This window comes from Onychostoma macrolepis, chromosome 02, assembly GCF_012432095.1.
Source record: "Onychostoma macrolepis isolate SWU-2019 chromosome 02, ASM1243209v1, whole genome shotgun sequence".
Classification (NCBI taxonomy): Eukaryota; Metazoa; Chordata; class Actinopteri; order Cypriniformes; family Cyprinidae; genus Onychostoma; species Onychostoma macrolepis.
Genome location: NC_081156.1, coordinates 23,590,431 through 23,601,234, shown reverse-complemented (window position 1 = coordinate 23,601,234; position 10,804 = coordinate 23,590,431). Strand labels below are relative to the sequence as shown.

General features: G+C 37.3%; 3 gene segments (V, D, J or C); all 3 read left to right on the top strand.

Annotated features, from left to right (window-relative positions):
- The first annotated feature begins 385 nt into the window (after nucleotides 1-385).
- LOC131528502 (T cell receptor alpha variable 26-1-like) lies at nucleotides 386-1,314 on the top strand. The segment is given in 2 exon segments: nucleotides 386-830; nucleotides 962-1,314. Coding segments are annotated over 2 exon segments (393 nt in total).
- Nucleotides 1,315-7,260: 5,946 nt separating this feature from the next.
- Nucleotides 7,261-7,975, top strand: LOC131526656 (T cell receptor alpha variable 38-2/delta variable 8-like). The segment is given in 2 exon segments: nucleotides 7,261-7,477; nucleotides 7,565-7,975. Coding segments are annotated over 2 exon segments (426 nt in total).
- Nucleotides 7,976-8,480: 505 nt separating this feature from the next.
- On the top strand, nucleotides 8,481-9,468 carry LOC131526664 (T cell receptor alpha variable 26-2-like). The segment is given in 2 exon segments: nucleotides 8,481-8,565; nucleotides 8,774-9,468. Coding segments are annotated over 2 exon segments (393 nt in total).
- Nucleotides 9,469-10,804: the final 1,336 nt, after the last annotated feature.

Below are 10,804 nucleotides of genomic sequence, written 5' to 3'. Positions count from 1 at the left end.
TTTTCGTCTCTTTTTCATATATCACACCATTAAACACACTATTAATGAAGGTTCAAAGCTTGCACTGGTTTCACACTCACAGAGATCAGGAGGTTCCTGAATGTCTTGATAACTGAAGAGCAGAAAGCATCAGTAACACAGTCAGAGCACAGAGAGCATTAACACACAACTGATCTGATCATATTCACCATGAACAAATACATGCTGCTGCTTTTCATTATGGCATCAGGTGCATCATTTATGATTACTTCAGATCATTTAGCTACTATTAGCTATTTTATTAGCTATTTTATTTCAAAACACTTGTAATTTATATCTTTAGTGATATACAATGTTTAAAGTAAGATAAAATTAGTTAATATTGTGCTTAATGTTTGCAGGTGTGGCAGCTGTGGACAAAATTGAGCCAAATAAAGGGACGAGCATCAACAAAACAGAAAGAGAGACTGTAACGCTGAGCTGCTCATATGATTCATACAGTGAATATGTACGTCTGTACTGGTACAGACAATATCACAATGGAGAACCTCAATATTTATTATATATATTCAAAAAGGTAAAAATGCTTAAAAGGGTTTAGGGTTGCAACTGTGCGTGCTACAAAAATCAGTATCAGTAATGAGCACAGGCCACTAAGAAAAACTGTTCCTTCAAAATAAAGCTTCTCTTTTGTCTTGAAGTAGGCTATCAAAAGAGGAGGGACCTAGATCTGACATGATGCAGTTATGTCTGACAGAGACTGCAGTAGAAATGATTCAGTCTGACTCTTCTCAGAGTGAACACTTGTACAATGGATCTTCGCTCAGTTATTCTGTTCTGTGTCTCAACCGGTATGTATATTTATTTGGTTGATTATTTGTTTATATATAAATAAACACACACACACACACACACACACACACACACACACACACAAAACAAAAAGCACTACAAAGCTACAAATGTACCTCTTCTTTTTCAGTTGCTGTCTTTGGGAATGTCATTAAACCAAACAAAACAGATGTTTTTGCTGAGGAGGGTTCAAGTGTTACATTGTCCTGTAGTTTTTCTGCATCTGGAGGTAATGATTATCTCCACTGGTACCGTCAGTATGGAAGATCAAAACCTGAATTTCTTGTACTCACCTTCAGCAATGCAAAAGAAGCTCAGCGGTCTGATGTTGATCCAAGATTCACTGTTAAAGTTGAAAAAAGGGAAAATGTGATTCTGGAGATGTCCTCTGCATCTATATCAGACTCTGCTCTGTACTACTGTGCTCTGAGGCCCACAGTCACAGGAAACACATCAACACCGTACAAAAACCTGTTACAATGAGAGACAAGAGAGAAAGACAGAGACAGAGAGAGAAAAAAAGCTAGTATACAAATATTTAAATAATATAATGCAAAAAGCATCAAAACATGAAACAAAGCAATATTCTAAAATGAGTCAAATTATTTTAAATCTGATAATTAGTGAAATTGCGCTGTTTTGTTTATGCAATATTTGCAGTTAACCATAAGATGGCAGTAGGTACTTAATATTACTTTACCTAACATCCCGCTGAGACTGAACAAAGATCAGTGAAAGAGATTCAGAACTGTGAGTTTTATTCTGGTACTTTTGAACAGTCATTTAAAAATTGTGGGAAAAAGAGTTATCAAACACAATTAAATGAAACACAATATACAATACAGCATATGGAAGAAAGTGAACAGCAGCAGGAAGTTCAAAGAGGAGGAAGTTCCTGTGTGTGTTTCTGACTGATCTGCAGTGACTTACAGCTCAGAGCACTGAGAGACTCAACAGAGAACTGAACTGATCTGACTGAACATGGACAGATGCTTCATACTGATTCTCATTGTGGGAACAGGTATATTGTTATTTACAGTAATTACATTGTTTTAAATAATTACATTTTGTTTTAAAATATTTACTTTTGTAAGAAATGCTGTAAAATGGGTCTGCAATAGCCTTTAATCAACATTGCTTTCAGAGTTTAAAAATCAGTTTATTTGTGCTTATTATTCACAGGTTTGGTGGCTGGAGACAGTATTGAACCAGATAAAGAGACAGAAAAAACCTCTGAAGAAGGAGAAACTGTCAAACTGAGCTGCTCATGTAGTACAAGTACCGAATATGTTTATCTTTACTGGTACAGACAGTATTCTAATGGAGGACCACAGTATTTACTATACAAAAATGCACGGTCAGCGAGTGATACAGACACCTCTGATGATCGCTTTCAGTCGACTGCATCACGCACATCCACTGTACTTACTATTTCTGATGCACGTCTGTCAGATTCAGCTCTCTATTATTGTGCTCTAAGAGTAGCACCCCAGTGATACAAAACATGAAACATGTCGTACAAAAACCTGAAGCTCTTTTCACTTTGAACTTATCTAGTAAAACCATAATCACAACCACAATCTATCCAACCTCCTATGTAATAAAAAAAAGTTGTAACACCTGTGTTAAGTCCTGTTATATAACTTGAAAGAAACATTAAGACATCATGTTCTACATGGCTCCTTTTTTGCACAAATAATCTTAAAACACTAATTATAATGTGAAATTAATATGGAAAACATTACAAATACAGGCAGAAGGCCAAATCTGAGGGAGGAGTCAAAGAAACCTCTTCAAGCAAACTCAGTAGCTCGAGTGATCTTGCGCATTACAGTATATACAGTCACTATCAGATCAGGAGTGAGAATAAGATCTGGATTAAGATGATACTTGATTCTTAAAGCAGAAAAAATGCGATACAGTAGCTATAGGGAGCCAGTAGAGGGCGATTAGTATCATTTGCTGATATGTGTCTCTGAAATCTTACTCTCTGTCAGGGACTTATTACATTAAATTATTCTCATAACAAAATATTCTCAGAACCTCAGACACTTTTATCTTCTGAGAAGGAAAATACACACACAGTGCATTAACATACAGACATCTGCTTCTACATCCCACTGAGAGAAAAAGCGGGAAAATGCTCTTTCACATATGCATCAATTCCTTTTCACCCCCTTCCTTCCCTTTACCCATCCTCTCTCCACTTGGTTCACTCGGAATGGTCAATAGTTTAATGCTCTACATGAATGCAAGTAATATTTACAATCAAGTTTAATATCATTTGAATAATCTCAGGGCGAGTCGTACAATGGTCTCAATCCTACAAAAGTAGACTAAAAGATAATACAGATCTTGAGAGTTAAGAGATATTTTGATCAGAGGATGTGTCATTCCATGCAAATTACCATCTGTCCCAAAAGGTGTTAATTCGGCTTGATCGATACAAATTCAAATTGTTAGTTCCTGTCTGCATTTCGGGGGAAATTTCAGGTCTTGGTCTGAAGTAGCCTACTTAAGGAAATGTTGCAAAAGGATCGGGGTGATTCTGTAGCCAGTAGCCCGTAGTGTGGTGTGTCTCTATACTTCACACTATGTATTTCTATAAAGTCAGGTATGCATCTTTTACTCATATCTTTGAGAATTCAATGTTTTGTATTGATATGACTTGATATCTATGAATTGGCTATGTAATTGGTAATACATAATATATATTTACCTGACTGATAATAAATTGTTACATTTGATCTTATTCTGTTTTACTCTGTATTTATTGACTCTATAGATTACGATTTATCCTTGCTAGCGACATGAGCACCCGAATGAACAAGTAAATATAAAGTAAAGAGTTAACTAGAATAATCAAATATCAGAAGAATACTAATTAGAAACAGACAAACAACCAATTTGCATTTCAACGTAAATTCGAGGTCATAATAAAATTGAGTCAGATTTGAATGTAACCTAAATTTAATAACTGCGCGCTAAAAAGACAGAACACGCAAAAAACCTTCAGGCCACCATTGGATACCTTCCTTGGGCCAAGTGCGTGGACCTTACATTCTCATTGTGTTAATATTTATAATAATAATAAATAAACAAATTTAGAGCTAAAAGACATAATTTAATCCATGTCCCTAGTCATTCATTCATGAACTGTGGAGCCAGAATTTATGGCTGCTTATATACACTTGTGTGATGATTGACACGATTATGCACATGTGGCTCTGTCAGTAGCAGCTTTGTCCCTAATTTTTTTCAATGCATTCTTCAAAACTTCTTAGAACGCCACATATGCACTTATGTGACATGAAAAGTGTTCTCAGGTAAACATAGGTGTGTGTTAAACTGTTTTCTCTTTATCTCTCACACATAAAAATTGATTTAAAATGTCTTAAACTTTTTTAAATTACTTTCAATTTTATGGATTTTCATTCAAATGAAAAATGTTGTGGTTAAAATTCAAACTCATGAAATGGAGCAAGTCTTTAAACTCTGACTTTTGCCCAAGGCTGTAGCTACCATGTTTTATTATTTAAAAATAGCACTATGGAATTTGTTTAAATATCATACTGGGGATAAAAAAAAATGTGAATGACATGGTTCAGAGAGGAGGGACTCAGTGTTCACAGATCTGACATGATCTAATTATGTCTGACAGAGACTGTGTTTGAAAAGATTCAGTGTGACTCTGCAGTGACTTACAGCTCAGAGCACTGAGAGACTCAACAGAGAACTGAACTGATCTGACTGAACATGGACAGATGCTTCATACTGATTCTCATACTGGGAACAGGTACATTACTTACTGAACAACTGATGAAATTGAACAGTTTAAAATCATAAAACCCCAAATGCTAAATGGTTTGATTGACTTTTTCATAAAAAAGTACATTATGTTTGCAAAATTATTTAGTTTATTATTTGTTAATTTACTATTATTATTCCTATTATTATTTTTGTCATATGTGCTTATTGTTGACAGGTTTGGTGGCTGGAGACAACATTGAGCCAGATAAAGAGACAGAAAAAACTTATAAGGAAGGAGAAAAAGTCAAGTTGAGCTGCTCATATAGTACAAGTAATCAATTTGTTCGCCTTTACTGGTACAGACAATATTCTAATGGAGGACCACAGTATTTATTATACAAAAATGCACGGTCAGCGAGTGATACAGACACCTCTGATGATCGATTTCAGTTGTCTGCATCAAGCACATCCACTGAACTCACTATTACTGATGCACGTCTGTCAGATTCAGCTCTGTATTATTGTGCTCTAAGAGTAGTAGCCCAGTGATACAAAACATGAGACATGTCGTACAAAAACCTGAAGCTCTTTTCACTTTGAACTTATCTAGTGAAAACCACAATCAAAAGCACATTCTATCCAGCCCTGAATGTAATAAAATATGTGGTCACACCTGTGTAAAATGGAATTAGATCTTTATTGCAAGGCATAAATTGTAAACTAGAAACTTCACAAAAAAAGCATTTAGAGCATTGGTCTCAAACTCAATTCCTGGAGGGCTACAGCTCTGCATAGTTTAGCTCCAACCCTAATCAAACACACCTGATCCAGCTAATCAAGGTCTTCAGGATCACTAGAAACTTCCAAGCAGGTGTGATTTGGAGCTGGTTGGAGCTAAACTGTGCGGAGCTACGACCCTCCAGGAATTGAGTTTGAGACCAATGATTTAGAGCAGTGGTTTTCAAACCCGTCCTACTACAAGCTGAAGAGTGGAGATTACATGGCCATATAAAATGGTTTAACATGTGGAACTAACATCTGGACACACTCTAAATCAGTGATTTTCAAACCTGTCCTGTAAGCACCCCTGTCCTGCACATTTTGTATGTCTCCCTTATCAGACACACCTGATTCAACTCATCAGCTCATTAGTAGAGACTGCAAGACCTGAACTGGGTGTTTCTGACAAGGGAGACATACAAAATGTGCAGGACAGGGGTGCTTACAGGACAGGTTTGAAAACCACTGATTTAGAGTGTGTCCAGATGTTAGATCCACATGTTAAACCATTTTATATGGCCACGTAATCTCCACTCTTGAGCAGAAACAGAACAGCTTACTCTTAATCACTTAAACGTAAAACCATTTTAAATTCATTTTCAAAATGAATAAATTAACTTTCACTATATGGACTGTCATTCCACTTCTTCATATTCCGATTCAAATTCCAGTTCAGCTGCTGGTGAGGTGTGATCAATTTAATTCAAAGTATTGTCGCCCAATATATGATGGAGTTCCTCCTGCAGAATGAGTAAACTGACCACACAGGAGTTATCACCCAGTTCACCCGGGAGGCTCGAGCAGGTGACGGCGATCTGGCGCTGTGGCTTGACCTTGCCAACACCTATGCCTCCGACACCCCATGCCTCCTATTCCAAAAAAAGAGGATCCTTGGAGCACATATTAAGCTGCTGCCCTAAGGCCCTGGGAGAGGGACGTTATCGGTGGCACCACGACCAGGTGCTAAGGGTTATCACTGGAACCAGCACAGGGATCCCTCTCAGCAAGCACCAGCAGCCAGCACAGCGCTCCATTGCATTTGTTAAGGCTGGAGAGAAACCACCACAGAGCAGGAACTCAGCGGCGGGACTTCTGGCAACAGCTCGGGACTGGCAGCTAAAGGTTGACCTGGGAAGGCAGCTCAAATTCACAGAAACCATCACCATGACCACGCATAGACCTGACATGGTCCTATTTTCAGTATCATCAAGTCAAGTGGTTCTACTGGAATTGATTGTTCCCTGGGAAGACCGGATGGAAGAGGCGTTTGAACGGAAAAGGGCCAAGTACGAGGAATTGGCAGGTGAATTCTATAGCAGGGGATGCAAGACACGCTGCCTCCCCATTGAGGTTGGTGGCTGAGGGTTTGCTGGCCAGTCGCTCTGCAGGGCCCTCAAGCTCTTGGGAATCAGTGGGCTGCACAAGAATAAATATTGGACCATACAAGCTCCCTAGACACAAGTCTAGGACTGATCACCCCTGACTGGGTCACCTGGCCGAGGGTGTATGATGATGAAAGACCCAAAACACCCGATGACCCCAGGATACATCACTGATGATGTATCTAGGATGCACCTGTAAGGTGTGTGTCAAAATCAAGGAAGCCAGTTTTTACATTTTTAATTGTGTCCAAAGCTGCTTGATTTAATTTGATTTAAGACAGAAAACCCACTATATCTATATCTAATATCATGTTGGGAATGTAAAATTAAATAACCAGAGAGAAAATTAACATTTCTTTACAAATTTAGTATTTATTTTATTAAATGCAGAGGAAACCGAAAGGTAATTTTTCTAAAAAATATTTTTCAGGCAAAACAAATTGTTCAGCATATACAGAATTTCCTAAAAATATATATTTCAAAGTCCCACTTAAAACACATTAATAGCACAGAGTAAACAACATAAGACCTTAATAAGCCCTTTCATTTGGTACCTGTGTGTTAAATGTAGTCATGTGATGTGGCTCAGGGAGGAGGGACTCGGTGTTCACAGATCTGACATGATCTAATGTGTCTGACAGACTGAGAAGAGACTGAGAAGACAGAGACTCTTCTCAGAGTGAACACTTGTACAATGGATCTTCATTCAGTTATTCTGTTCTGTGCCTCAGCAGGTGTGTATTTCTATTAAGTGAATGATTGATTTATGTGACTGATTGCATAAAATCTCTCTAAAATGCTACCCATTTCTCTTGTTTCAGCTGTTGTCTTTGGAAATACTATCAGTCCAGATACAACAGATGTTGGTGCTGATGAGGGTCAAAAAGCTACACTGTCCTGCAGTTATTCCTCCTCTGGGGGTACAGATTATCTCTTCTGGTACCGTCAGTATGGAAGATCAAAACCTGAGTTTCTTGTAGCCACATACAGTACTGCAAAAGTGCCTGAGGTATCTGGAGTAGATTCAAGATTTTCTGTTAAAGTAACAAAAATGGAAAAAATCCATGTGGATCTGGAGATCTCCTCTGCTGCTGTATCAGACTCTGCTCTGTACTACTGTGCTCTGAGGCCCACAGTGACAGGAAACACATCAACACTGTACAAAAACCTTTCCTTATTTAATCCAGTTAGAACAAGCAATAGATAGAGAGTCAAAGATTAAAAGAGAATCTGCAGATGCAAGAAATAAGTTGAACAATAAGTGAATGAAAAGAAATAACTGATAAAATGCTGATGAATCCAAGTCTACATATATAAAACAGCAGATAAAAAGATGACGCATTTAAAATCAATGTAAAATCAAATGAAGCATCCTAATATTATTAATTACAGTAAACCCGTATAAAATGGCCTGTTGTTTAAGTTTCAATCTATTATCATATGTAACAGATTGTGTAGGTGTGCAGGTATAATGTGCCACAAGGTGGCAGTGTTCTCAGACATTCACTAGGAACTGCAGCAATGAACAACAGAATTCAGAATATTTATATAACATTTTAATATAATAAAAAAAGAGACTGAAAAGCACAGCCATAAGGATTTTTTCTTTTTTTCTCATACCATTAAACACACTATAAATGAAGGTTCAAAGCTTGCACTGGTTTCACACTCACAGAGATCAGGAGGTTCCTGAATGTCTTGATAACTGAAGAGCAGAAAGCATCAGTAACACAGTCAGAGCACAGAGAGCATTAACACACAACTGATCTGATCATATTCACCATGAACAAATACATGCTGCTGCTTTTCATTATGGCATCAGGTGCGTCATTTATGATTACTTCAGATCATTTAGCAACAGCTTTAAAACCCCTATAAAACACTGGATATTTTTATTGATTTTCTTTCAAAACACTTGTAATTTATATCTTTAGCGATATACAAGATAAAATGAGTTAATATTGTGCTAAACTTACAGACTGTCAGAGACTAAAAATAAAATGTTCATAAATGTCCCTCTTCTTTTTCAGCTGCTGTCCTCGGAAATGCCATTAAACCAAACAAAACAGATGTTTTCGCTGATGAGGGTTCAAGTGTTACATTATCCTGTAGTTTTTCTGCATCTGGAGGTTCAGATTATCTCTACTGGTACCGTCAGTATGGAAGATCAAATCCTGAATTTCTTGTACTCACCTTCGGTAGTGCAACGGAAGCTAAGGTGTCTGATGTAGATCCAAGATTCACTGTTAAAGTTCCACAAAGGGAAAATGTGATTCTGGAGATCTCCTCTGCTGCTGTATCAGACTCTGCTCTGTACTACTGTGCTCTGCAGCCCACAGTGACAGGAAACACATCAGCTCTCTACAAAAACCTGTTACTATGAGAGACGAGACAAGAGAGAAAGAAAATGTCAAAAAGAAGCTAGCATACAAATATTTAAGTAATCTAATGCAAAAAGGATCAAATCATGTATTCTAAAATGAGTCAAATTATTTTTAATCTGTTAATTTGTGAAATTTAGCTGTTTTGTTTATGCAATTCTTGCAGTTAACCAGTAGATGGCAGTAGGTACTTAATATTACCTTTGAGAATACAGTAGGTTGGTTATTTATTTATTTTTGGATCATCATTATTATACTAAAAGCTTCCAACCACTGATTTATCTTTAAAGAGCATTCAACATGTCACACTGCTTCTTTTCACACTATTCATTCTTGGTATGGACTTAATATAACTGCATTTTCAATTGTTTACATCATTCTACATTTAACATTTTACATTTCAACCTTTACAGATACAGAGCGCAGATCAGAGGATATGGTTGATCAACCAGACAAACATGTGACTAAAACTGAACGAAGATCAGTAATATATGAAAAATATTTTTATTCTGGTACTTTTGAACAGTCACAATACACAATATACAATACAGCATATGGATGAAAGTGAAAATTAGCAGGAAGTTCAGAGAGGAGGACGTTCCTGTGTGTGTTTGTGACTGATCTGCAGTGACTTACAGCTCAGAGCACTGAGAGACTCAACAGAGAACTGAACTGATCTGATTGAACATGGACAGATGCTTTATACTGATTCTCACTGTGGGAACAGGTACATTGCTACATAATTACAATAGTATTTTGTCAACCTTGCTTTCACAATTCAAAAATCAGTTTATTTGTGCTTACTGTTGACAGGTTTGGTGGCTGGAGACAGTATTCAGCCAGATAAAGGGACAGAAAAAACCTCTAAAGAAACAGAAATGGTCAAGCTGAGTTGCTCATGTAGTACAAGTAGCGATTATACTTATCTTTACTGGTACAGACAGTATCATAATGGAGAACCACAATATCTATTAAACAAAAACGTACGGTCTGCAAGTGATGCACACACCTCTGATCCTCGGTTTCAGTCGACTGCATCACGTACATCCACTGAACTCACTATTACTGATGCACGTCTGTCAGATTCAGCTCTCTATTATTGTGCTCTAAGAGTAGCAGCCCAGTGATACAAAACATGAGACATGTCGTACAAAAACCTGAAGCTCTTTTCACTTTGAACTTATCTAGTAAAACCACAATCACAACCATAATCCAGCCCTGTAATAAAAACATAGTAACACCTGCATTTAGGCCTGTTATAAAATTTCAAAGAAACATTAAGACATCATGTTCTACATAGCTCCTTTTTTGCAAAAATAGTCTTAAAGCACCTTAATTAATTATAATGTGGAATTAATATGGAAACCAGTACAAATACAGGCAGAAAATTAATTTTGAATTTATGGGCACAAAAGATTTGTCTACCCTATAAGACAGATATAATTGTCATTATGCAGTATAGGGAGATCAGTATGATCTGCTGATGTGGTGCTGAAATCTCACTCTGTTAGGGACTCTGACCAGGATTCACAGTAAACGGCATTCAATGGTAAACAGACATCTATGTGTGATGACTGATTGGACAGAATGATCAGGCCCCCCAAAACTTACATTTAGAACTTCATTTGCTCGTGCGTGCTGCTCAGTCAGTCAGAATCAGCTTTGTTATGCGCTCTTCAA